Here is a 14,363-nt window from a genome sequence, read left to right on the forward strand (position 1 = left end):
AGAAACACACAGGCCCTCCCCACCCAACATCCTCACACTCTTTAAATAACAATGACCTACCTATAAATACTCTCTCAGCCCCTTCATCTCTAAACTAGGTTTGAATCATTGCTACCTACCTTGGTATGGGTGTTGTAAGTGTTGCGTGCATTTGAGTTAGTGAATAGAAGTTCAGATAGAAACCCGAATTAAGGAAAAGAAACTCTTTCCCTTTAAATAGAAGTGGTTCCAGTTTCCATTTACAAGCCTGAAGGGTTGTTGTACATATTAAAACTGCTGCAGAGCTCCATTCCTGGTCACCGAAGCTCCTCCTCCCCCTCCCCCCGCCCGTCCCATTTTCCCCTGTGGACACTGAAGATGTCAGATCTCTGGGAAACAGCAGTTAGGAAAAGGATGCGTTTGGTAGTCTATACTAGCAAATGCTTGGATCTTCGCCCCTGCATAAAATAACACTGAACTGAGTCACCGGCATGCCGGAAGAAAGCTGTGTTTCTCTTTCTCTCCCCAAGGATCTAGTTTATAATAACTGCATAGTTTTTCCTTTGCATATGACGTGCCAATTCTTCTAATCCCTCTTTTGCCCTAGATAATTTTAAAGCTTTATCCCATCCATGTGCCACGCGAGGATGAATTTAAAAAATGCAGTTAACAAGATGACAGTGTTATCTAGGTATTTGGCATCAGTATTAGCGGGAGTCTGTCATTTGACAATTATTTCCCTAGCACAGCAGACGGTAAAGAAAATGTTTTCATCCATCCGCAAATGACTAACATTTTATTGATGCTTCAAAACCACGGTGGAATACTACTGCACTTTCTATTTCCAAGCAGGTTTTGAGAATTAAGCTTGAATACTAATAATGTCAGTAACTCCTGCGGCAAGTCTCTTGGCTAATTGCTGAGTCTCAAAGTGTTAGTAGAGCAGGGACGTGTCGTTGGTTAGGGTCTCTTCCCTCAGTCCGTTGGGTGGTCACACCGGTGACGACAAGAACCCTTCTCTTCCCCCATATATCCTCTTGCAAGGCGATAAAAATCACTGAGTACCGGCACCACCGAGCAAAACGACTCCCTGCCTGCCTCGTAAAAAGCTCAGTCTGGGGAGGAAGCCGGATGCTGACCCCTGCAGAGATGATTGCTTTAGCGCGCTTTGCCAAAGGACCCTGCTAGCATTATGGAAAACTAGTTAGGATGTGCAAGCTTTGGCTTTATTTATTTTGTCCAAGGGGAGAAAAAAAGGAGGCGAGGATGAAGCGAAGATTATCCTCATCAAGCCCTGCTAAAGGCGGAGAGTGGAGGAAGAAAGTAATTGACAGAGGTAGCTTCTGTTTAATTGCCTGGTTCTCTCCTTCACTTCCCCGCTTGGCTTCCTAAACTCTTCACTGAACAAGATTGACTGGTGAAACTGTTACAGGCTTCTCTCATTGATTTGTAAATGGCCCAGCATAGCCAACGGATCTTAAGTCTAGAAATGAGTTCAAGAGGGTTAAAAAAAAATACTGGGGGATAGGAGATGGCTCCCTGCTCAACACCCCGTTCTGCCCTTGGCTAGGAGGGCAGCGTGCCACCGTCCTGGGATCCCTTAAGGGCTTGTGGTACCGGGAGCCAAGGTTGCTGCCTTGTGCGTCCAAAAAGGAAGCTTGTCCAATCCGGTTTGGGGGTGGATAATGTATGTTCCTGTGACTCCTTAAACCCGGTAACTGCACTGCCTTGATTCGGATGCTTCTGATCACTCCGCCCGATAGGCTCAAAGGGGTTAAACTGCCTCTTACATAACAGGGCTGCCTAGCTCTACACAATTAAAACACTTGATTGCAGTCTCCGACTCCGCATCCCAGCACCACCCGCCCCGTCCCTCCCAGCGCGCCTGCGTGCCGCGCGCACACAAACCCCGCGCGCACGCCCCGCGCGCGTGCTACACACTCCATCTCTCACACGCACGCTCCATATTGATCACACACGTTCACACACACACACACACAACTTAGTGTCGAAACGCACCGGGAAGAGGACAAGGCGTCCTCCAATCCATACTGACTGACCCCCCACCCCCCACCTACAGACAAGTCAGCCGCGGTACCCCCAACGCAGTGTACCCCTTCGTGCCCCATCCAGAACAGGGAACCCCGCCACCTTCTCTACCTAGTCCAAAAAGTGGGGGGTGCGAGGGAAGAACTAGTGGGCGTCCGGGTAACATGGTGACCACTGGGATTCAAAATTCCAAACGAGGCAAAAACAACAACAAAAATAAAATGAAAATACATACATCAATAAACTCACAGTCGCCGGCGTCATGATGGCGCCGACCACAACTTGGAGGACTTTAAAGTTAAGGTGCCTCGGGAGGTAAAACGCACCAGAGAGGGCACGGAAAGAGCCCCTGGACGTCTGCTCACCCCAGCCCTGACAGAGGACTTGGCTAGCAGAGCATCCTTCCCCGGGCTCTTACGACAGTGCAGGAAACCGGGTGCCTCTCTCCTGCTCCTCACTTGGCAAAAATTGTCATCTGTCTCTTCCTCCCTCCCCCCATTTTTCTTTCCTCCCCTCTCCCTCTTTTCAATCTTTTATTTTTATTTATTTATTTATTTGTAATTTCATCCCCCCCCCCCCCCCCGCCCATCCCGCCCTGCTGCATCCTCCATCCCCGGGCGGGGTTGCTAAGGAAACCGCCGCTTGGCAACGCGCGCGAGCTCGGGGGCCGGCGGCCGCCGCTGCTCCCCGCACAGCTTCAGCTTCTGCCGCCGCCGCTGCCGGGATCGCAGCCCCGCGCTCGCTCGCCGCCCCGCGCTCGCTCGCCGCCCCGCGCTCGCCCGCCGCCCCGCGCTCGCCCGCCGCCCCGCGCCTCCTCCCTCACTCGCCAGCGCGCTCGCCTCCTCGCTAGATGGTGTGCGAGCAGCCCGAGAATTAGCCACACTCCGGACGCGGCCAAAAGCAACCCAGAGGAGGTGTAGTGTGGTGCTAGGGGGTGGGAGGGGAGGGAGGGAGGGACCGCGAAGAGGAGGAGGAGGAGGAGGAGAAGGAGGAGGAGGAAGAGGAGGAGGAGAGGGAGAGAAAAAAAAAGGAACAACAAGAGAGAAACAACACCCAACAACTAAGGAGAGGGGATACGAAAGAAAGAAAAGAAACCCACCCACCCACTCCTAAAAAAAAAAAAAAACCACCCCTGTGGCGCGCCGCCTGGTTCCCGGGAAGACTTGCCAGCGCCAGGGGGTGGGGGCGCGAGCGGAAAGCTGCCGGAGAGTGAGCGGCCCTAGCAGGGATGGACATGATGCTCTTGGTGCAGGGTGCTTGTTGCTCGAACCAGTGGCTGGCGGCGGTGCTTCTCAGCCTGTGCTGCCTGCTCCCCTCCTGCCTCCCGGCTGGACAGAGCGTAGACTTCCCCTGGGCGGCCGTGGACAACATGATGGTCAGAAAAGGGGACACGGCGGTGCTTAGGTAGGAAGAACGGCGTGCATTTTCGTGTACTTGTCCTGTCTGTCTGTCTGTCTGTCTCTTGGTCTCTGTCAGTCCGTCTTTTCTACCCCCCCCCCTTTTTTTAAAGCCAGCAGGAATGCCGGTGGTGTTATCAAAAAAAAAAAAAAACACACAAAACAATCGTGTCTCCAGAAATCCAGGTGCTGATTTTTTTCCCCCCTTGAACCCCGACCTCTTTTAGGCTGGGGCAGGTAAAGGAGCTGAGCTGGTCCGGGGAAAGCACTTTTCCTGGGCAGCAAAGTAGCCCTAGGATGGGAGCCGTGTCAGGCTGGCGGGGCAGGTGCCACTTTGAAACTCAATTCACAAGGTCTCTGTGTTACGGTCGGGGGGGGGGGGTGCTCTGGCCGACTCGGACAAGTTTATCAGGTTTGTTTCTGTTTTACTCCAGCGACTCCCCCCCCTTTTTTTCTTCAAACTGCGGGCTCTCCATATGTTTTCTCTCTCACATGGACACTTAAGCTGTGTCTTGCTTTTCAGTTTGCTGGCTTTCCTTATCTCGTTTGCTTCTTTCTCTCTTCTTTCCCCTCCCTCTTGCTTTTTTTTCCTCCCGCTTTTATTTCCTTCACCTTCTTTTGCCTCTCCCTTGCCCCCCCTTTTCAAAGTCATTCTTTTTATTTTCTTCTCATTTTTTTTTCGTTTTCTTTGGTAAAAAAAAAAAAAAAAAATCCCTACCACTGAAATTTCGAACGCACTTGTTTAACTCCCTCTCCTCCTCCTTTGTCCCCCACCCACCCCGTCTTCACTCGGTGCCTGGTCTTCCCTTCCCCTTGCTCTTTCCCATCTGTGTCACACCCACAGGCACGTTCCCGCTGCTTTCCCCCTCCAGTGCCATTTCTCACCCTCATAAATCTTATTTTCATAAACTCCACTGCCGCTCACACTCTGTGAGGCTTCACAGACTGACACTCTGTGCTCCAACGTGCTCCAACGACCACTTTCCCATCCAGATCCTCTCAGTTTAAAAAGGCATACACTCCTCTGCTCCATACACTGTCACTCTCCTCCCTCCCTCCTTTCCTTTCTCCTTCCTTTCCTCCCTCCCTCTCTCCCTCCCTCTTTCCCTCTTTCTCCTACCTCTCCTTTCTGCTCTCACCCATGTCCTAACCTTCCTCTTTCTTTCTTCTCATCATTTTTCTCCCACCTCCTCCTGCTCCCTTCCTTTCCCTGTTTACCCTAAGCATGAACATTAAAGTGGTTTTTTTTTGTCATTAATGAATATCCTAGCCTAGTTTTACCCCTAAGCAACACTGCAAAGTGAGCTTGTAGAACCATTTCCTTCCATGTGAAAATTCAAATTGATGAACAGCAGTGCTTGGAACTAAGAAAGGCTAAACGCCTGATTCCTTCATTGCTCATGCCCCACCCACTCTGACACCCACACACACCTGACACACACCTCAAATCTTTCTGAAAGATCTTCTTTCTCTCCACTGGGTGGTAGTTCACTTTTGTGGTTTACACAAAATCATTGTGCACGTTTCAGGTGAAAAAAGCTGGGATATATTTCTACTTGAATCGTGGAACATTTTATACTTAATGATGTGGGTGTGGCATATGCCTTGTATCTCTCCAAGCATGCTTAAGTCAAAATTTACACCAAATGCTGTTATAATTTCTAATATATACTAAATATGTTTTAATGAAATGTTATCTTTGTTATGAATAAAACTGTACATGCTATAGTAAAATAAGTTTTCAGCATTGTTTGTAGTGACGAATACTTTGTCAAATACGTGATATAAATTAAGCCCACAATTGCTCATTATATTAACTTTCAGAAGTTTGTATAACAGTGGTAACAAGGTACTGCTTTTAGAGTCTGCAAACATATATCATGGAAGCTGCTATAAACATATATATGTATGTGTATATATATATATGTATATATATAAATATATATACATATATATATGTATGTATGTAGTGAGCAGTGCTATTCCTGACCTAAAAAGCTTTGATTGATTGTCTTTTGATGTTATTTGTTGGCACTTTGTTTACTAATGAACAATCTGATAAATAATATGCTTAATTAAAATAGCAGAACCATATATTGCCTCTAGGAGACCTGTGCTAAGTTCAGGCATTGCTTCTAACACTGAAGCTTGCTTAACTCATGGTGATAATATCTTAGAGTTGTTGGTTTGGTGCAGTTCTTGTTTACTTTCTGGGCACTGTATCTCCCCCATTATTTGCCATATGCTAGATTTTGTACTGTCTTATTTTAAGGAACTTGTGACATTTCAATGATCCTAAAGAGAACAGAATCCCCTCCTCTCAATGGTATTTCTAACAAATTAGATTTTAGTTTCTTAACAAACATGAATTTTTTTTATCTGTATTGCTTTTTACAAAGCAATGCATTTGTACTGGTTTTGTAATTCTATACAAAGTACCTAATTGGTGAACTTTTACTATTGCCTAGTTTAAAGGAAATAATTCAGCATATTTTTTGTAAGAAAACCTCTTTCCATTAAAAATGTTAAGTACTAGCAATTATTTCCCTTTACTTCCTTTGCTTCTGGTATTTGTTTTGTTTTGTTCACAGACTAATATAGCTAAAGATTAAGGGCTAATAGATTGTGACCGCTCATGTGATATATATTTTCAAGAGTAAAACCAGAGTTGTTTTCTGACATGTATACTTGATATCATATTTGGTATTGTTTTATAATTTATCAGATAATAAAACTATACTTTCATACCTACATTCCTTTCTATCAGTTATGAATCTAATGGTTCAGAGAACATTGAATAGCATATCATTCATCAAGTTTTATACAATATCCTCTGTTTTTGTTGTAACAGATTTCCTAAAGTGTCTAATAAAAAAGAAACAAAGGCCTAACAATTATCAAATAACTTTAAATGCTAAAGACTACAAGTATGAATATTTCAGTCAATAAACTATTGCTTATAGATACATTAATGAAACAGTTTAAAGGTCTGCCCATACTTTCCTATCTACTAAGTTTTGGAATGTCTGTTTTTAAGAAGTCATACATACACATACAATAAAACCAAAAAAAAAAAAAAAAACAAACTTTCCCTGTGTAGAGCTATAGCACGGAAAGTCTCCATTCTGATTTCTAGTACATTTACTGTCACTTTGTAAAAATCTCCTGTTTTACCTCATATAGAGGATTTATAGTAAAATCCATTTAATAATTTCAGTGGTTTTATCACTTTCACTCTGCCTTTTAAGGTTAATGCATGTTATTCAATCTTTCACTGCTGAAGGATTCCCACAAAACATTTGGATATTCTTTATAAACTGCCTAGTAATACATCTGTTCATCATAGTAATATTTAATACCACTATTACCTGAACTGAGGGATCAAGTAAATACATAAACATGTTAAATACATTGTAGACTTCCAGAAGTGTGATGGGTTCCACTAGCCTGTCTAAATACCAATTTTGAGTTTAACATCAGTCAATACATGAATAGTAAATTATTCCTTCAGAAATTCTCAATCTGTATATGGAAACATTAACTTATCCTTCCATCTTCAAGTTGCAATTTGTAATTCATTAAAGGTCTGAGTTACTATGTCCTAAGATGACATAACAGAGCCAGGGAATGCTAGAACCACACCGGTCTCTTAAGGAGCCAGGTCTTGTAGAGCAAGCATTGCTCTGGAACTAACTATTACAGAACCTTGATGTCAATAGCTATAGGTTCCAAGGAGATCACCATTGAATAAATCAAACAAATACTCGGGATGCTTATATTTCATCAAGTAAAATTACATATCACTATATACAGCAGGTATGAGTAGTCATGACCTGAAACCCAATGGGGTAGACTATATTACCATTCCAAAACAAAAAGCAAAAAAAAAAACAGTGTACCATGAATACTGCTTACCAGAAACCAGATCTTATTTTATAATTTTTATCTCAAATGCTGTAGAAGCCTAGTTTATTTTTCCCATAACAATGTCTGACTTCCACTCAAGGCAAGCTGTCGTTAAACAAATTGAAATTGTTCACTTTTATTACTTAATATAAAGCATGTTTGAATTAAGCCTTTTTTTTGTTTTGGGAGGGTTATCAATACTTTATCTTAGTCTTGGGGTATCATTTGTATTTTGGTAGATATGTTTTTACAAAATTAAAGATGGGCAAACGCAGAAGATCATACAACACAACTAAAGTTAATAAGGGACTGAATGAAATCTTTCCTATGTCAACTGAGTTGCATCATATTATGCAACTATTTACAAATTCTGCAGTGGAAACAGGAAACAGGCTGAATATTCTTTTTTTTCCCCACTGGTCATGGGGCGTGAACTCTGGGCATGGGAACTGTCCCTGAGCTCTTCAGCTCAAGACAAGCACTCTACCACTTGAACCACAGCACCACTTCTGGTTTTCTGGTGGTTTATTGAAGATAAAAGTCTCACCAACTTTCCTGCCTGGGCAGGCTTTGAACTGTGATCCTCAGAGCTCAGATTCCTGAGTAGCTAGGATTACAGGCATGAGCCACCAGTGCCTGGCCAAGTTGAATACTATTTGGAAACAACAATATGGGCATTCTTGTTCATAACCTACACATGTCTGAACATTTCTTTTTCCTTTCCTTTTTTTTTTTGTATGTGTTAGTCCTGAAGCTTGAACTCAGGGCATGGGCACTGTCCTCCATTTCTGGTAATTTTGGTGATTAATTGGAGACAATAGTCTCAAGGACTTTTCTTCTGAGTTTAGAACAACCATACCCATATCTCAGCATCCTGAGTAGCTAGTATTACAGGCCTGATTCACTGTCACCCAGCTGCACATTTCATTTTAGTGTCTCATTTTTTTAGACTGTCATTCAACCCTGTTTATACATTTTGTACATTTTTTGCCACCTTCTTGGTAAGAATTCAAAATACTCAATTATCTGCCTGTCATGCTTTAATCAATGAAAAAAAACATTTTTTTCTTAAATGTGTAACCTTCTTATACTTTATAAAAATTGCATATACAAATATCATATCATTGTACTACATTTTAAGATAAGTTGTATGGTAGGTCCCTTTGCAAAAGGAGACTTGTGGATGCTATAGAGTTTATTTCCACTGAACACATTGGAACACATTGGCATTGGAAATTGTAAATATTTTGCAAGTAGATTTGTAAATAGATGTGACAAGTATTTATTCTTTTTCAGTCTCTCTGTCCAATACATTTTGTCTTTTTATTAATCTATTAGTTAGTATTGGTGTGAAATGCATGCTATTAATTAAAATAAATTAAATGCTTTATGTATGAGGATCCAGAATCACCAATAGCCATAAAAATCAATTATGTTATACTTTGGGAATATCACTGAAAACTTTCACATGTCTGGCGACTTGCTCTTACATGGTGAGATTCCAAATTGTTCAACTAGAATGGTACTTTTAATTTATAACATTAAAATGTTATTTAAGCACCTATATATTTCTTAAACAGTGTCATTGGACAAATAAGTTCAAAATTTTTACTTTCCCTTATTTAAAATGAAGCTATAATAGGTTGTTATAACAACTCAAATTGGAAAATGTATGTTCCAGAATATGGAATAAAATGCTACTATGCTACCCATAGTGATTTTCAGAACTATTCTATTATTAGGACACATAAGTAGGCGTGTTAACAGAAAACCACTTATTAGTTAAAGAACATAGTATTCTCAATTTTAAAAATAAATTTATTTTTTCCCAGCATCTTTAATTCATAATAATTGAGAAGTCCATTTGGTTCTTTTAATCTTTTCATACAAGCAGATTTATCAACCTAATATTTTAAAATAAATTATTTTTTAATTAAAATGTTTCATGGAATAACTTAATTGTGTATAGTTGACTTTTAAAGAATTTAGAAAAATGAACATATTATGGTCTGTATCAGCCCGTTGTAAGTCTAAAGGACAAGACCTCTCTTTCCTATTGCTGCTATTTTGTGCTGTGGGGATAGGAGATAGAGCTCTACCTTCAGGCTAGATTTCCCACCTTACATGTCAACTTCTTTAGATTGTGACTGGATAGTGAAAGGTGGTTTTGAAATAAGGGAAAACAAGACAAATAGAAGGTCTAGGGCATTTATCCTTCTTCACTCTTTCATTGTTCTAGTCTGTGAGCACATTTATTTTTTTTGTCCCAGTTTCCATGTAAGACCTAGATCCTAGGCCTCTGTTTATTGCCTTTTCTCATTACTCCTCAAACCCAGGACTAGTCCCTGCTTCCTGTTGATACTAACCACTGAGTTATTTCAATCCCTCCAGCCCCTCAGCAATTCCATCTACTGTACAATGAATTTCCTGCATTAAATCATCTCTGTTTTAAATATCCAGAATGGTTTGATTGTTGTTTGAAGAGCCCTGATTGATACATAGTAATAGTTTCAATGATTTTAATCATCTTTGATTCAAAGACTACTTTGTCCATGTTACTCTAAATATTATTTGCCAGCACTGTATGTGGTAATTAGTTTAGAAGACGTGAATATAATAATGATGAGTATTACATAGAAGAACATTACACTGAGATTTATTTTCCATATGCAGTTAATGATGATAATAAATGTACAAATACTAAATTAACATACAATTGAGTAAACAAATAAAAATTAAATAGATGACTATATGGGCAAGATTGCATAATACCTTATCTTTTTTCCTTTCACTGAAGCAAGAGTGAACTAAGTCTAACACATGCTTTTGAATATATGATCAAACTACTGAGATGACTCCTACAGTGCTGCCTATTACAATCAATAGGAATTAAAGGTCTTTCTTTTATGTAGCTTAAGACCTGAGGAGCAAATCAAAATTTCTAGTTTTCTTTTTAATGTAGCATATGACCATAACAATACTCACAGTTCAAGTATCTGACTGCTGTGAAATCATTCAGACAAATGAGTCTTTTGACTAGAAGTCTTGTTTCAAGGCTATAAATTAAGACAACAATTAATTATTAACTAAGGCATCACAAGAGACTTACATTAAATGTTACGGGAAGCTTTCAAAAGTAGATATTGTACCGTTGTGTCTTTTTCCTCTTTACCTTAAGAATAACTCTTCCCATCATTTCTACAAAAGTGTTTCACAAAAGTATTAGTCATAGGGCTCCAGAATAAAAGAAGTAGTGCCCAGAAAATCCTGATTTTGGTACATTGCCTCATAATTTTATGGGTAATAATTTTCACTGAATATTAACATTGGGGAAATGAACCTCTTGAACTTAGTCTCATTTCTTTCAAAGCTTTTCACTTCACTGACACATTAAAGTATGTCTTTAACACTGTTGCATATACATATAAAGTGCATTGCTCTTTTTTTTTGCAGCATCATATTGCCTATCTTTTTTGAGATTATAAAGGAAATTTTAAATTGGTTCACATTCTATTTTGCCAGGTATTTCATGTGTTTCAAATTAACCAGTGAATAAACTTTTCATAATACCAAGGAATAAAGGCTAAAAGGTCTAGTCTTTGTCAGGTGCATATTTGTTACTCCACTGTATTTATTATTGGATATGTAGTGGAATTGTTTATATGATTTTTTTTGTCAGTCATGGGGCTTGAACTCTGGGCCCGAGTGCTGTCCCTCAGCTCTTCAGCTCAAGGCTGGAGCTCTACCACTTGAGCTACAGCTCCACTTCCAGTTGTTTTTTTTTTTTTTTTGTAGTTTATTGGAGATAAGAGTTTCACAGACTTTCCTGTCCAGGTGGGCTTTGAACTGCGATCCTCAGATCTCAGCTTCCTGAATAGGTAGTATTACAGGCATGAGCCACCAGCGTCCAGCTATATGATCTTGAAGAAATTAAATAATAGGATTTTTAATGTTTTATCAGGAGATGTTTTCTCTTCATTGTGATATTTTGATCAGAAAAGTATTTTGGTGCTATGATTGTTGTTTCTCTTTTCTTAGGACCTTTGTACATATCACATATAGATGAGGGCAACATAAACTGTTTTGTATTGATAACAATTGATTGCATAACTGATGGAATAAATGCATTTGTACTTTATTTCACATTTTATTGATCATTCTCAGTAATGAATTTGATTTTCATGTTGTTAGAAATTGTTTCCTTTACATACTCACTATACCAATAGTCTCTATCTTAATTCTTATGAGTCTTGTAGCAGTTTAAAACATGTGTATTAGAAAAATTCAGAATAACCAATGGCAACAAACATTTTACTAGGGGCTCTTGGAAAACAACTATACTGGAATGGAAGTTATTTTTAAAATAATCCACAGAATTATATAAGGCATTGGACATTGATAAAAATTCATTTGGTGTATATTTCTGCATGCACACATTTGTGTTCTCTCAATATTTGAGTTGTATTTCTTATCATAAAAAGTTGCAAATACGATGATCAAGTTTGATTATTTGACATGTAATTATCATATAAGGGGATCCAAAATTATAAATTATACAAGAGTGTATTTTCTTTTACAGTTAAAGATAGCAAAATATCCATTCTGTTCTCCTGATCTATTTTATGTTTCTGTCTCAGCATATGGCCCCGCTGTTTTCCCTGAGCCTCAGTTAAATGAAGTCAATAAGATAACAGAAGTAGAGAGAATTGGCTATTGCTATTGAAGAATAACTCACAATTATGAAAATATTGTTACATACTCCAGACCAGAGGAGGATTTTGTATTGTTTCAACCATATTCCAGAGATAGGCCAACAGTTCTTCATAAACTACAGGGTATTGATAGTAGCTGATAGAATTTAATATGTGCTTATGGTTTTGATTTATAATGTTGACGATGTTATCTATTAGCATAGTGGTTGTTAAGCCATATCAATTTCTGAATGCCGCTAGAGGACTTTTGATGCTCTTAAGCATCCAGCTGGTATGGGGATTGGACTCTTAATCACTTTTTCTACCAAAAAAAAATGAGTAAAATAAAGAAGGAATTTGGCAGTGTTGCTTGCCCACATTAATTGTTGCTGTTTTGAATACAAGCCAGTATATTGTACTTTCTAAATAGTAATTTACTCAATATAAGGAAAATGTTTATAACCCTTTTCAGTCCATAACTAAAAGGTTCTTTACTGAATTTCACTAAATTATTTGCATATAAGTCCAGTGCTCATGTTTACACTGCATGGTTTGTTATTGGTTTGTTTTTTATTTATTTCTTAATGTTGTTAGCAGCAGTTACTTTCATAAAGAATTTAGAGGTTCTCAATGACTCAAAAGTCATGTGAAAGTGTCTTGTTTTCTTCAGAAACCCATTTCCTTCCATGATAAATTAAATTTGGATATACTAAAGGATTTTAGAGATACCGTAAATACAACAGATCAGTAAAATTACAATAAAATATTTGTATATTCTCTCCAACAATATCAATTTCAATTGTCTAGGATTACTAAAATAATAGAGGGAATATAGTGTTTTACAATTTTATAGATAAAATTCTTCAAACAGGAAAAGATAGATATATTTGATGGACATAGAACTTATTCTAATTGATATTTTGAGTAACTGATCAATTTAATAGAAAATGGCAAATTTAGCCAGACACTGAAGCCCCTGGCCTGTAATTTAGCTACTTGGCAGTTAAGATTAAGAGTATCATAGTTTGAGGCCATTTTGAACAAGTCATTGTCTCTACTTCCAAATAGCCAGCAAAAAGCAAGACTGGAGACATGGCTCAAGTCGCAAAGCACCAGCCCAGCATGCAAATTAAAGAAGCACAAGGCCCTGAGTTCAATCACTAGTATCACCAGAAAAAGAAAAAGAAACAAAAGAAGAAAGAGAATGGCAGATCTGATGTTTAGCATAGTGTTTGTCCCATTATCAGTGTTAAAACCCTGAATGTAGAATGAAGAAGAAGGAGTGAAAAAAGTCAGGGTCGGAGAGAAATGTTAACTTCTTAAGTAACTTTTAATAAAGTTAATTAAAGCTTTAGGACTATTGGAATGATATGGCATTAATCCAAGACTCAGAGCTTTATAAGAGTGTATATATATATATATATATATATATATGTATATATCCATATATTTCATTAAAGAATGGGAATTTTCGTAAACCCATCTGTGTTCCATGAAAAAGAAATATATATACCATGGACTACAGTTTTGAAATTATATTTTCACCCAAGTATGTGTCTTCCTTATAAGTTTCAAGACCATTTATGTTTAATTTTGAAGATGAGAGCTCTATATCTTGGCCTGGAATGCGATTGTGAGGAATTTTGTATTTATTTACTTTTACAAGTTCAGAAAAGAAAATTATATATAAATACTTGAATAATAGGAACTTCTCTAGCTGATGCTAGAGATCAGTTGTTTCCTTATACATTAATTTATTTTTGTTTTGTTTTTAAATTGTCAAAATGATGCACAGAGGAGTTAATAAGTACATTTCTTGTTAAACTTGTTACCCCCTTCCCTCATTATTCTCCTACTTTTCCTATGTCCCAGACCTCCCAGTTATACAGGTCATTTCCAACATTAATTTTGATTGTCTAAGTTTATTGAAATTTTTAGTGCCCCACATTGTCTAGAAGTGAGCACCTTTTAGTTTTGCTTCTCTATTTGTGGGCTACATTACCTTTGACAAATACTTTTCCTCCCTAGCAGAATTATGTGGATTATATGAGATATTTCACATACTAATGGTATATAATGCATCAAAATTCTAAATTTATATCATCTAATAATTTTGGAATATTTTACTTTTAATTCAAGCCTGAAGGTAATTGACAGTTATTACCCATTGATCTTGGTATGATTTCCTTTTGCAATGAGTTGTGATTTTTTGTATAATATTCATTAAATGCACATTTTTACATTTTGAAGGTTATATTTAATAGATATATTTGGAGTTGCTGATATTATTAAGCCCATTAAGAAGAGAAGTAATTAGAAGCCTAGGAGGAAAAGAACACAC

At 38.6% G+C, this 14,363-nt stretch overlaps 1 protein-coding gene across 1 annotated transcript in view; it reads left to right on the top strand.

The window, feature by feature from the left end:
• Positions 1-3,065: 3,065 nt before the first annotated feature.
• Negr1 (neuronal growth regulator 1) overlaps positions 3,066-14,363 on the top strand; it is an 862,817-nt gene continuing 851,519 nt past the window's right edge. Inside the window, exon 1 of the mRNA XM_042681196.1 lies at positions 3,066-3,432. Within this exon, the coding sequence (XP_042537130.1) occupies positions 3,257-3,432 (176 nt within the window). The 5' untranslated portion in view covers positions 3,066-3,256. The remainder of the gene's footprint in view (positions 3,433-14,363) is intronic.

The sequence above is a fragment of the Dipodomys spectabilis genome, unplaced genomic scaffold (genome assembly GCF_019054845.1).
Source record: "Dipodomys spectabilis isolate Male_0828 unplaced genomic scaffold, ASM1905484v1 ptg000002l, whole genome shotgun sequence".
NCBI classification, from domain to species: domain Eukaryota; kingdom Metazoa; phylum Chordata; class Mammalia; order Rodentia; family Heteromyidae; genus Dipodomys; species Dipodomys spectabilis.